We start from the raw sequence: 14,456 nt of genomic DNA on the forward strand, positions 1-14,456 counted from the left end.
CATTCTTTATTCCATTTTTCATGAACTCTATGGAGTCCCCTCATATTAATTAGAATGGGTATCTTCTGGGGGCAGAGAGAGAGGGTAACTGTGAAAATCAGAATGAAGGGGAAAATAAGAGAAGATCTTGAAACGATCGATAATAATCCATGTGATTAAGTCATAATTTGTACTAGACATCAAAACAAGAAAGGACAAATGTGATGGAGGAATTTTTACAAACCTCAAAAAAATTAAATGCAATAAAAGGCTCGCACAATAATCACTGAAAATTGACTGTATAGGTTTTAGATTTATTACGATCACTGACAAAAAATGCAGAAATAACATCTGCAGTAAAATTCATGCACATCAGAAAGTCTGTTAATCTGGATTTAAGCTATGTAGCTCAAAATGACAAGCGCACTGGGAGCAGCAGGAGGGTGGGGTAGTTGTCATAACAGGAACAGACAGGTGCATAGGTGACAACCCCCAATTTCTTCCAACACAAAATAACCTTTCAAGTGTAATACTCAATCAATACTCGAGCTTGTTATCTAAGACATCACATGTTATATAATTACCAAGCAGGAATTCAGTATTGGTTTTGCATTCTAGCTTAGTAGTCACATTATTACTCCTTATCACTAAAAATATAAGTTTTAGCAAGTTATTTTATGCCCATTCAAATAATGAGATTATCTTTAATTAAAGTCCAACTTGAAGATATCAGTCATGTTATTTCTAATACATACTAATTGACAGAAAATGTGAATAGAGGGAGACAGTTCACTTTTATATAGAATGCAAGAACCATGATTTCACGTGTAGTGAAATCAATCAGATTTCTGCTGCTTCTTCGTTCTCCAAGTTGTAAGTTGTGTGAACTCCCTGTTGGAAACCCTGCGACAGGTCTGGGTAACTAATACTAGGAGCAGTGTGTTTTTGCCTTTACTGCTTTCAACACAGAATTCCATTTGCTGTTCCTTTGTTCCAACTGCTCCTTTTTAAACCTGTCTTGAAAAGAACAATGGTTATCTTCATCTTCTGTCTCAGAGATGATCTCCATCTTCTGAATGATGAGTTTGATGAGCTCATGCTGTTTTTCCAGGAGAGAAGTGACATCTTTCAGCCTGAAAGAACATACAAGTTTTGTGAATTTATTTTCAATTGTTTTCGCCCTTCTGAGTAGGAAGGTGGAGGTGCTAGAGGTGTTCTGTTTTAGATTCATTGTGCCCAGATTATAGCCTCATTGTATTCATAATCTTTCCAAGGAGTACATATCTTTTAAGTTTTTTATTTAAATTTTATTTATATGTTTATTTTTAAGAGAGACTTTTCCTATAGGGTGCCTATACTTGCTGGAAGGACAGAGAGACAGAAAATGAGAAATCACCTCCCAGTGGGCCATGCCAAAATCTTTTCTCCTCCATTCTTCTCTTGGGAGTTTGGGCACACACACACAGATGCCTGGCATGAGTTTTAAGCCACCAGGTCTGGGACTCAAACTGTGATCAACTACGTGGGAGTCCAGTAACATAACCATTACTCCATCTACTGGTCTCGGTGTATATAAGGGATTTTCCCAAGGTTGTATTGTTAATTCGGGCCTAGTTTGTTTTTGTTTCTGGTTTACAGATAAGAAACCATTGCACAGAGAGGTTAAGCAATTTCCTGAGAGTCATAATGTTGGTAAGTAGTTGAATAGAGGTTAAAACCCAGCTAAACCCTAAAAAGTTTATGTTTAAATACTGTCATGACATAGCTATTCCAGAAACCCTAAAAAATTTTTGAAGCCTCGCTGTTTGAATTTAGAAGACTGATGAGCAGAGGTTCACCATACTGCCCCCAAGAATAAGGAAACCAACATTCTAGTCTTCATTCACTTATTATTTAGAAGGCAACAAGAAAGTTGTTAGGTCCAAAAAACTTCTCATGATTCTCAATACGCTAGCCACATCAGTCACTAAAACATGACTTAATATATGGAAAGAAGTAAACACCACTACAACATTTAATTTTATGCCTTGCATTATTATTTAAGAGTTCTAAGTTTCTCAAATACAGATAGAAGAAAAAATACATACCTGTATTTCTGCTTCAATATTTCCATTTCTAAAGATGTATCAGTATGTGGCATTTCTTGTTTTGCTTCTTTAACGCAAAATAAATAGCAAAATATACGCTATGGATAAAAGATAATAGCTATTTAGGTGGAATTCAGGAACTAGTTCTTAAACATATGCCATTCATAATTCAGTCACTGAGCCAGGTTCACTAGCACAAATACAAAGGGACTTCAGAAAGCCCATAGAATAGAATTCGAGTAGGAATTTTGGGGGGGTGCAAAGACTTTGAAATCTGTTCATCGTTTATCCATCATAGTCATTTTTTGTGAACTTTTTAAAGATTCTGTGTATTTGTAAATCATACCTGTGGCCTGCAAAGGACGCACAGTCTGCTGTGAAGATCAGACATGTAAAGGGCTATGAAATGAAATCATGTTAAAGAGAAAGACATTTTAAAGTACAAATAATATAGGAGTAAAATAATAGAAAATGGCTTAACTGAATCATATAATAAATAGTTATCAAAACTACCTTTGCTGGGAGGTGGTATTCCATTCTGGATTAGTTATTAATTTGCTAAAATGTACCATTATTATCCAACATAGCCCAACCAAGCATGTTTCACATGGAAAATTTCCAAAATGTTATCTTAATATGTCTTATTTTTTTCTTTTCTTTTTAAAAAATTTTGACAAGGGGCATGTGTGCTTGCCAGAAAGAGAGACAGAGAGAGAAGGAGAGGAATAAAGCAATACCCCCTCAATGAGGCGGATCATGCAGCAATCTCCTTCAATTTTCCATCCTGTTGGGATTTCAGGCATGTGCACACACAGGCTCAGTGCATTTTTCAAGCAGCCAGGGCCAAGATTCAAACCCTGCAATAGGTTATGTAAGATCTAGCTCCCTGAAGCACCAGGTCATGGAGTTGACCTTATCTTGTTTTAATTTAATATATTTTAAACCGTGGGGAGACTAGAGAGTGTCAAGGGCTGATGTGAAATGACCAAAAATGAGGTAGTTTGGCAAGAGAAAACGGTGACGTGTATAGGCCCCATGGGGACTGACTGGACTTACAGGACACAGAGCATGAGGGGAAGTGAGAGTCCTGGGGGAGCGCTTACACAGGCAAATAATTGCTGCTGATGGTAATTGCAATAAGGGCCTTCAGAGAAGAACCAGGACTTTTACATTGTTTTCCTGTAGGGGATATGAAAAGGGGGTGAAACATGGGAAAAGAGTTTGGTTTCAAATATGCTGAATTTAGGCTTCCTTGAGACATACAAGTGGAGATGTCAATTAGACATCTGAAGAGGGACCTGGAATGCAAAGGTGGATGCGAGGCTAGAGAAAACAATTGCTGAGCATTCTGTTTCTGTAGTAACTGCAACCACAGATAGGAATGAAATCAGATAGGGCAATAGGTGGAATATAGCATAGATGGTTACTTAGGTTGACTATCATTTTATGACCTCACGTGGGAAAACCAACCTGCAAAGAACTCAGGAAGAACAATCACAGAGACAGGGGAAGCCCAGGCATGGTTAGGATTAGCATCTAGTACTTCTAACTCTTAGTCTCGTCTCTTTTTCCTTATAATGCAATTGTCTTTGTTAGCTTTTGTATATTTTCTGCAGTGGACACTTCGTCTTTGCGTGCACACAGGCATATGTGTGTGTGTGTGTGTGTGTGTGTGTGTGTGTGTGTGTGTGTGTGTGTGTGTGTGTGTGTGTGTGTGTGTGTGTGTGTCTGTGTGCAGTGGTTCCCTCTTATCTGCAATTTTGCCTATTGTCATTTCAGTCATCTATGATCAACTGTGGTCCAAAAATAACTGAGCACAGTACAATCAGATAGTTTGAGAGAGAAACCATATGCACATAGCTTTCTTTACAGTCCATTGTTGCAATTGTTTTATTTCATTATCAGCTGCAATTCATATCTTACTGTGCCTTATTTATAACTTAAACTTCATCATAGGTATTGAATGCATAAGAAAAATGTAGTCTATGTAGGGCTCAGTGCAATCTGGCTTTAGGCATCCACTGGGGGTCTTGCCTCATGGATTAAATGGAACGATGGATATGTCTATGTGTGTTCTTTATTACATGTTCTAAGTATGTATGCAGAATTGCATACCTGTATGTATACCTTCACATAAATATGAGTAAGATACGAATAGACAAAGTATACTTGCGCCGTAAAAATGATGCTGAGAGGCATGGCTGGTACGCCCACCCATCTGCTTTCACAGGGCTGAGGAACTTGTTCATGCAGATGCCGTGGATGTGCCTCTCCTGGAAGAAGCAGAGGTCTCCCTCCCCACTGTCCATCACTGGGAGTTTATTATGTGTGCTTTTCCAGAACACAACTATTTCTTTCCCAAGGCAGAGCAGACTCAGAGTACCCTTTGGGATAACATGAGGCATCAGAGTCAAACAGCATCACGTCCTTTTTCTGTGACTTGCTTGCGTACTTACTAATAACCTTCCCCCGTGTCTGGGTCTGTTGGGATACACGACGATGGATTTCTGATCCACTTTGCGTAGGAACCACAGTGGCAGCTTCTTCTCTAAGCTGGTATGAAGTTCCACCTAAGCAAATTTCGGATTTATGGGCAGAATTGTTAATTAGCATCTGGAATTCTTAAACTCCACAAAAGCCATCTCTAGTACATCCAAATGAAAACTGATTCCTACGTCCTGATTTATGCATGGCAGCTGGGCTGGCCAGGTGCCCTGCACCTCTAGCACTCAGTCACCTGCCCCTATTTCTCACCCCGTCCACTGCCAAGGCAAGGCCAGAGATTGTAGTCAGGGGCAAGTTGTTTAAAGAAGGAAATCACTTTAAGTCAGCAGATGTTTATTGTTCAGATACTGTGATCCGCACTGGCAATATAAATGTTAAAGATCCATATTCTTGGAGTACTGCAATAGTACTACAAAGTGCATGTGTCTGGGAAGTGTGAGTGATATGAATATGTACCTAGGACAGGAGAGAAAAAGGAATGTTTACTAGAGAATACAAAGGTAAACAGTGAGACTTAGAACTAGCATGTCTAAAAGTATGTTACAGATTTCCATGCATGGAGATTACAGTTCCATGACATATGGTGACTAATTTCTATTTTCAGTGATGCAATATTTCATTTCCTTGAATATTTTTAACATGAGAAAATACTTAGTTTAATCCTCATATTTTCAACCTTAGTTTTTGTTTGTGTTTGCCAAATTTATCTTTGACTTTTGTTATAGCCCTTTGTATCTGTTCAGATATCTTTTATAGTTACTATGTAATTAGATTTACTTTCTAATCTAAGACCATATGTTTGCAATATATGGGCACTTAAGTGATATACAGTCATAAATGGTGACGTGGTAAGAACTTCCCTGACCTCACTGCTAGAAATTGTGATCCCCACCATCCCCCACAAGACACACTCCCTATATAGCTTCCCTGCTATTTTGTTTGTTTGTCCTTTCTTTCCTGAGAGAGAGAAGAGAGAGAAAGAGAAAAACAGGTGGCCTTGATAAATTCTCTCCATACTATGATCCATCCCCCCAAGCCTTCCAGCCAGCCAGGATCACAGGTATGCCTTTGGGCACACCCAGTGTGCTCCATTGAACCAGTAGCCTCCCAGATGACTCCAGTATTACAAGGCAATGCCTGAAAGTCTGTGTTACCACAGCTGGGCCCCCTAGTATTTTTATAAACTTACTGCCATTCAAAAAAAGCTATGCTTTCTTGTATTGTTATTAATAATGCCAGTAATATATTTTCTTTTAGTTTCTATAATTTTCAGGGTTCTTTTTCATCTTCGAGTCTTTAGGGCAATTTTCCTTTCCATATAAATTTTTTAGAGGCCACATTCACTTAAACGCTATTGAAAATAATTTATTCCAGCCAAGTACTTGCCAATAGATAAAGTGCAGGGTATGTCTTAACCCTGTTCATTGTCTATAAAGGAACTGCCAGATTGCCCTCTCAAAGATGGTTGTGGGGGAAGTCGGCAAACAGCCCCAAGTCCACTGCAGGTCTAGCAGGACTGACAGAGCATGGCTCCACTGGGCTAAGTAGCATCTTTACTCCCTCTTACTGGTGGGTTTTCCATGTTGAAGGACATGAAAAGCTCTGTGGTTTTTCTTTCTGAATTTGTGGGGGGACTATGAATGTTAATGGATCTTCAGCTGCCAATGCTGTGCCAGAGAGTAGGGACACCAATGAAGAAAAACAGACCAGCAGTTCCGAGACCCTCCATATACTCAAAACTCCTGTACCTGAGACCGACAGTTCCAATAACCTCGCAGTGTCTGCTGCTCAGAGAACCTTCTGTGCCCACTTGTGTTTGAGATGATTTTTTTTTTTTGAGAGGTTTTTCACTATAGGATGTGTGCGCTCCACTCACCAGACAGACAGACAGAGACAGAGAGACAGAAAGCGAGAAATCACCCCCCAGAGGGGATGGCCACGCCGCAATCCCTTCTCCTCCATTCTCCTCTTGGTATCTTGGGCACGCACTCACATGCGCCCGGCGTGGGTTCCGGGACGCGAACCACAGTCGACTATGTGGGAGTCCAGTGACACAGCCATTATGCTAACTGCTGGTTCCCGTGTTTGCGATGATTTTGAGAAAGGATTAAATGGTTCCTTATGAAATACTTTACTGATATCCCCTCATGCCCCAGTTTTGATGTGAGCTCTGGTTTAGGTTTCTGAATGGATGTAGAATGTCACTTAAAAAACAACTCAGGGGAAATAAGGAAATGATATCCTGATTTATGAGCCAATGCTGTTTTCATTTGTTTGTTTAATTTGCTACAGGGTGTGTGTGCTCACAGGACATAGAGACAGAGAGAGAGGGAAAGTGAGAAAGCACTCCCTAGGGGAAGATGGCCATGCCACAATCCCCTCCTCCTCCATTTTCCTCTTGGGATTTTGGGTACACACACACACATACACAAAAACACATGCACAGCATGTTTTTCAAGCCACTGGGTCTAGGAGTCAAACTATGCAGTCTATCATGTCGGATCCAGTCACCTTCACCACCATGCCACCTGCTGGCCTGAGTCACTGCTGTTCTTGATCCAAAACAAAAAGAGATAATATGGAGGTACTGGGATTTGTGCTATTTGGTATCAGGGACCAGAGTAGCCACAATATATGGTTATGCTTTTCAACTGAAGCCTACTGAGGTGTAATTTATCAGGCTTCCCTAAGACATTTTAAACAGTCTGGGCATGTTGGAACATGTCTGTGGTCCTAGCTAACTTGAAGGCCAGGGAAGGGAGCTTGTGACATGGTGAGATCCTATCAAAAATACCCATCTCTCTTGCTCCCTCCTGTGTTCTCTCTCATTAAAAAAAAAATGATTGGAATAGTATTAAGTACTGCTGTCATGCCTGTCAAGAGGTCTGTCCATCCCTTCTCTTTATGCACCTGCCTGGAACATTATACTTGGTCTTTGTTAGAGTGGTGACCTGTCCTCAGCTCTTTCTTCCCTCAATCTTGCCCCACTTAACCAAGATAAGAGCAAATCATCTTACATGACATGTTCTTTTTGTAAGGGCTGATAATATCTCTCCACTGACTAACAGAATAATTTAATGCACTTCATCATTTAGTGCCCTTTCAAAGTTTTGCTTTGTCTTTGCTGTTTTTGAATAAGGCCTCGATCACCTGGAGCCACCTGATCACCTCCACTGTGAACTGGCATTTCAGGTGAAGAGCCTTCTAACAGCACAATAGCCATTTCTTCTCGCTCTGCCTCAGCCCTTTGCTCCTCCTGGGTTCCTCCTTTCAAAAACAGCCTGGCCAACTTGTTAACTCCCACCAGACATGGACTCTCCCACTTCCTCCATGCAGCATTCCTCAATTATTTTGGCATTTATTTTCTGTATCTGATACCCATTTAATTCTTGTATTTTTGTTCTCTAAAAATGTACTCTCTGTATGATACATAGCCGAATCACAGAGCACAGAGTTTAAGAATGGTTCTAAGCTGATTTTTGATATTTTAGTCTCTGAATGTTAAGTTGGTACTCTAAGTAGCCATCTTTTAGTTGGAAAAGTCAGGGATCACATCCCTTTATTTTTCTAGTTCTCATGCTTGTAGTGTGCTTTGCACATTCCATGCACTGGAACATTGTTTTTTTACATAAATAAAGATTATAATGTATAGCTGAATGAGTAACAGAGAAAAAAGAATTGTGACAAAGAAAAGTGAAGATGTGAAAGCAAAGAGGAAGTTATATCTTAGTATAGATTTTTCTCAAATTGTCCTAAGTTTTTGAATGCATAATTCAACTGGTCATCAGATACTCTTGAAACATCAAATACTCCCATTCAAGTTTCAAACAGAAAGACAATACAATTAAAAGCATAGAAGCATCTTTGTGTTGTATGTCAGGAAACTACCCCACAAGATTCAGTAGCCAAAAACCTATCCACAAACCTTTGACTCTAGCAAGATTTGTGTCAAATTGTCAAGAAAAATGAGAGGTATATCACAGGAGTACAGGATACTGTTAAGACTTCAATACAAAATATGCCATGCGAGCCCTGTAATTGTATTTCACAAATATTGGGAGCTCTTTTGAGCAGCTGAACTATGACAAGACAGAGTACCTTACATCAGTGATATTCTTGGTTGAACAGCTAGCTAGCTGGTTGACCATGTATTGACCTTAAAGAGAGGCTCAGACAATTTTTCAGTTTCCTTTTTTGAGATTGTTCTAAGATTTTTTTCATAATTTCTTCCTTTGATTATAGTAGGTATATCAGAGAATATGCAAACAGATATAAGATGTTACCACTCTGTATTGAGAAAATATCTATAGTAAATAACTATGTTCTCAGAAAATCAGCTATTATATGCAGATAATTACTATGATGTTAATTTCAATAGGTTTAAAATGAATATAATACTTACCTGCATAGCAATCCTTTTCAGTGATGCATGTTTCTGGACTTCAGCAATGTCACCAACTGCCAAACCAATCTGAAGTGTGATGTATGACATAAAATTTGATCATGATCATTTAATGGCATGCCTAAAAATGCACTTGAAGCTTGTCTTATTCTATTCACACTGTTATAAAAAATACTTTAAACTGATAATTTATGAACAGCAGAAGTATATTGTTTACATTTCTGGAGTCTGAGAATCAAGGCAGTGCTGGATTTGGTATTTGGTAAGGGTATGTTCGTCATAGTTAGCACCTTCTATATGTTCTTATGTGGTAAGAGGGCGAAAGAGAACTAACGAGCTCCGTCTTACCTCTTTTATAAAGGCACTAATCTTATTGACGAGGACTCTGTCTTCATGACCTAACCAACTCCCAGAGGCCCCACCTTCTAATACCATCCCCTTGGTGAGTAGGTTTCAAAATATTCATTTTGCAAGAATACAAACATTTAAACTGTAGCAAGGTCTCTGGCTACAATGGGCACGTGATCTCCCGGCAGTGGCTGCACAGTGCTCTGTTAGTACACTTCACAGAAAAACGCAATGATGGCCACCCTGGTGGGTCGAGTAATCTTAAGTGTTATCATGAAAATGTAAAGACTACAATTAACTTAAAAGTTATTTTAATTTGAAGTAAAAATATGTTATTTTTTAATGTGAATGTGATATCAGATGTACTTGGGTATAGCCGTGCTAATCGTTGGAGTGAAGGCTCCACCAAAAGTTTCTCAACTACGGTAGACAAGAGTGACTTGACAAACGACAAAAGTTAAAATGTTAAACTGAGGCAATGAAAGATTTTCTGTCTTATGTTTGGCAAGGAAAGGCATACTTAAGGGGTGGGTGAGGCTCTGGTGAGAAACCTTCCTCTAGAAATCCATGCCTAGAAAGATTCAGGTGAGGGGGAGCCATTTGGTCAGTCTTGCTCCATCTAATTAAATTAATTCATTTCATTCACTCTTCCATTTATTTTTTAGTTATTTAGTCTGAGCCTATGCTAAGCCAGCATCCTGCATGCTGCACCAGAGAGAAAAAACACAGTGCCTGCTCTCAAATTCTGAGATTCTTATTCCAAGTTAAATAAGCTCCCTGAGAGAAGGGCTTCGTCTGGGTTATCATGTGTGCTCAGTGCTTTGAATAGAACAGGCACATAGTAGGTATAGAATTTATTTGCCGAATGAATGAACATGGAAGAGTATATTCTAGGGCTTGTCAACTAGTACTGAGAACTACATTTAGTCAGCAAATAATGTTTTTTGGTTTTAAATTGGCCAGCTTTTAGATGGGTAGTCACTCCAATTTACAAAGTCCCTATCAAAACCAGCTGTCTCATACTTGCCGCTTCACACATTCAAGATACCTGCATGGTATCTAAAGTAGGGCTCTAAAGACATCTGAGCTTGTGAATCAGAGAACAGGCTAATTGTTAACATTTGAAAGTAGCTAACAGCTGGACCAGCAGATGGAGTAATGTTTACGTCGCAAGACTACCACATGGTTGACTGTGGTTCGAGTCCCAGACCCAGTAACTTAATACTCACACTGGGCGCACATGCGTGCGTGTCCAAAATCCTGAGAGGAGAATGGAGGATAAGGGACTGTGGCTTGGCCATCCCCCCTGGGGGAAGGTGATTTCTCCCTTTCTGTCTCTCTGTCTCTCCAGAGAACACATACTCCCTATAGTAAAAATCTCTCTCTAAAAAAGAATAGTAGCTAATAATTCTTGAACTTACCAAGAGTCAAGCACTGTTTTTAAGTGAAATGTATTAGTGCATTTAATCTTCATAGTTACCTAGGAAGTAGGTCATTACGACCCTCTTTCTCTGATTTATGTCCTTAAAACTGTGCTAACACAAGGAAAGAGCACCCAATTCAGACTAAGGTAAGGGGCTTGAGATATTGATTAAGGAAGTCTGCCCAGAAGAGATAAAACTTGAGCTGAGTTTTGAAAACAGCATTAACCCATGATGGGAGATTTTTCCAGGCAAAAGGAAGAGACTTTACAGAGTCCGGGAGGCATGAGGGATTGCTTGGAATACTCTGGGAACATTCATATCTGGGTAAATACTGGAAATGGGGAAAATTGGTTAAGATCTAGGTAAGACTCAAGTCACTGGGATTCTTAATTTTTAGTTCTTCATAGCATTTATCCACCCCCAGGTCATTTTTTTCCTGCTACGTATTTGTTTATTACCTAAGTACCTGACTCATTTGTGATTAGTTAAGGTCTGAGTACTTCCTTGTTTTCTTCACTGTGGTTCCTCAGAACCTGCAATGGTGGCTGGCACTTAGTAGACTCTTTGGAAGCACTTGCCAAAGGAATGCATCTATGCATCCCCTGATCATACTCCTAATGTGTCCAGTATACTCCAGGGAACAATGGAGTGTTTAATGACATCCCCCGTCAATGCAGGGAGATCAAGGGAGCTAAGAACAAGTATCATTATTAAATGTTCCAAATAATTAACAAACAGGAAGTACAAGGATAAATTACTTACGAGTAAATTCATCAGGGCGATTGGAACAAATATCGTGAATACAGTAAGTTGTGAAAAGGACAGAAATGGATATGCCAATTCATCTCTCAAAAATGGCTCTAGGAAGGAGTCTCGATAATTGACATCCCCTAGCATCATGCTGAAAGTCTGGATTATAGAGAGCACTGGAGAGCTGAAGGCATCCTAGGAAAAGACAGCAAGATTAAAAATGAAATGTAAATGTATATAATGAAAACAAATGTTCCCTGGGGAATAAAGTGATAGAAATTATATTAAGAATACTTTTTAAAAGTCATAGGCACATAGCTACTGAAATGCAGGGAGATGCATTATTAAACTGAAGCAAAGTCATCAAAAATATGTTTTCTGCACATAAAAGAAGTCATTGTACATTATGCATCAGCTTTTTGACAATATGAAAAGTTATTTAGTAACACTATACAGTCAGTAATCTTCCCATCTCTGTGGTTGTGCTTTCCACAGTTTCAGTTACCCATGGTCAACAATGGTCCCAAAATAGGTGAAGGCAATACAACAGGATGATTTGAAACAGAGAGACCACATTCACATAACTTTTGTTACAGAATATTGACATAATTGTACTATTTTATCATTAATCTCTTGCTGTATTCAATATATAAATTAAACTTTCTCATAGTTATACATGTATAGGAAAAGCCATAGTATACAAAGAGATTTCAAAACTTCATGGGAAAGATAGAGTTAAAGCATGAATTTATTTTGTGGATAAAGAAACTGAAATCTGTGCATAGTTTTTTCATAATACAAATTGGCATGAGCCTTTCTTGAAGACCCTCATATTTAGGGTTTTATATTCTCTGTGGTGTCAGTATCCACTGGGGGTCTTGGAGTGCATCCTCTGCAGATAAGGTATAACAACTGCCCTTTTTACTACAGTAAAAATCATTTGAAAGATCTATCAGATTACAAAAATATTCAAATATTGTTCTATTAATTTCTAAGCCATTTAGATTTAAGTACACATATATATTTCCAACATTCACAGTGACAAAATCAAGTACTGGTGCAGCTGCCTCACCTGTATACTGAGAAGGACATAAAAACTGAGTCCAAAAGCCAAAAGAAGGAAGACAAATACAACTGTAGACCTCAGTAAAGTTTTCAAAATTACCTCCAACATAACAATGAAAATTCCACAATTTTCAAATCTAGAAAAATTAAAAAAAAGATTTAAGTGTTTACTTACTTTTTTTTTTAAAGTTTTTTTGCTATAAATCATGTGCACTCTCTAGAGAGAGACAGAGATAGTGATAGGGAATGTGAGACATTACTAGCCAGGAGAGATGGCCATACAGCAAACCCTTTCTTCCATTTTCTTCCTGGAATTTTGGGCATGTACACACACACACACACTCAAGCTGTGATTGATCATAGGGGAGTCTAGAGGCTGAACCACTACACCACCTGCTGGCCCGTGTTTACTTAGTTTTGTGGTCAAAGTGTATTTCATTTAGTGAAACTTACCATATATTAGGTAAGGTGCTAGTTTTCACAGATGAGACCACTGATGCCAATTATTTTGACACAGAAGATGTGAGAATTCATAAATAATCAAGTCTTATTTTGAGGCTGTTCATACATTGTTTTTTCTCCCTTCTTAATGTTCCCCTGTAGTTATTTTACCACTCGCCCACTGAAGATGAATACAATCAGAGGAAAGAAAGAACATACCTTTTCTATTCATATATATGCTGCTAAATGCTTAACAAAGGAATCAGAGAGCTCGATTGTGAGTCATCAGGTAGAGATGGACTAAATCACCTCACGTCCCCATAGGCACCAATTGCTGGGCGCATAACACGTGACGTGTGTTCACTCACCTCACTACCTTCTTAAGTTTCCTTTCTCACCCCCAGCATCTACCCCGTGAAGTGTTTGCATAGATAATCGGTGTATCATGCGGCCATTAATTTGCACTTTTCCTTTGGCAAAGACAACTTAGTTTTTTTTTTTTTTTTAGAGGTTTTTGCTCTAGGGTGCGTGCACCTGCCAGAAAGAGAGAGACAGAGAGATAGAAAGCGAGAAGTCACCCCCCAGTGGGGATGGCCACAACGCAATCCCTTCTCCGCCATTCTCCTCTGGGGATCATGGGCATGCATGCACACGCACCAAGCGTGAGTTTAAGCCACCGGGTCCGGGACTCGAACCGTGGGTGGCTACATGGGAGTTCAGTGACTTAGCCATTATGCTTACTGCTGGTCCCCAAAGACAACTTGTTAAAAGAGAGAATCACAAAATGATAAAACTAAAAGGGCATCAGCTAAATTTCCATATGTGACCAGTAACAGAATCATGGGAGGGACAATGCCTAAGCCGACTTTTAATAAATACTCTTGATTTCTGGCCACTGCTTTTTCCATGATGCTGTGTCCTTTCTAAGGGGCCAGGTTAGATTCCATGTCATTGAGCCCATGACACAGAAAGACAATATGGTGGAAAAACATGATCCGTGGAGTCAGAAGGACTTTGATTAAATACTTATGTCTTACTTACTAGCTGAAATCTTGGGCAAGTTACTTAACTAAGTGCTTTAGCTTCTTTTATACAAATAATAACATTGACCTCTTGTTAAAATGATTATGTGAAATAACATTTAATTCAAAATTTCCAATTGTGGGACCAGCAGTTAGTGTAATGGCTATGTCACTGGACTCCCATGTAGTTGACAGCGGTTCGTGTCCTGAACCGGGTGGCTTAAAACTCACACCAGGTGCATGTGCGTGCATGCCCAAGATCCCAAGGGGAGAATGGAGGAGAAGGGATTGCAGCGTGGCCGTCCCCCCAGGGGGGAGATTTCTTGCTTTCTGTCTCTCTGTCTCTGTGTCTGTCTGGTAAGCGCATGCACCCTGTAGCAAAAAAAAAAAAAAAAAAACCTCCCCAAATAAAAAAATTTCAATTTGGGGGGGG

General features: G+C 39.3%; 1 protein-coding gene across 1 annotated transcript in view; it reads right to left on the reverse strand.

The window, feature by feature from the left end:
- Window positions 1-288: 288 nt before the first annotated feature.
- TRPA1 (transient receptor potential cation channel subfamily A member 1) overlaps window positions 289-14,456 on the reverse strand; it is a 70,448-nt gene continuing 56,280 nt past the window's right edge. The window contains exons 22-27 of the mRNA XM_006139794.3: window positions 12,568-12,697; window positions 11,508-11,690; window positions 8,974-9,042; window positions 4,523-4,636; window positions 2,067-2,164; window positions 289-1,112 (exon numbers count right to left, since the gene is read on the reverse strand). Of these exons, the coding sequence (XP_006139856.1) occupies window positions 908-1,112; window positions 2,067-2,164; window positions 4,523-4,636; window positions 8,974-9,042; window positions 11,508-11,690; window positions 12,568-12,697 (799 nt within the window). The 3' untranslated portion in view covers window positions 289-907. The remainder of the gene's footprint in view (window positions 1,113-2,066; window positions 2,165-4,522; window positions 4,637-8,973; window positions 9,043-11,507; window positions 11,691-12,567; window positions 12,698-14,456) is intronic.

The sequence above is a fragment of the Tupaia chinensis genome, unplaced genomic scaffold (genome assembly GCF_000334495.1).
Source record: "Tupaia chinensis unplaced genomic scaffold, TupChi_1.0 Scaffold000002_1, whole genome shotgun sequence".
NCBI classification, from domain to species: domain Eukaryota; kingdom Metazoa; phylum Chordata; class Mammalia; order Scandentia; family Tupaiidae; genus Tupaia; species Tupaia belangeri.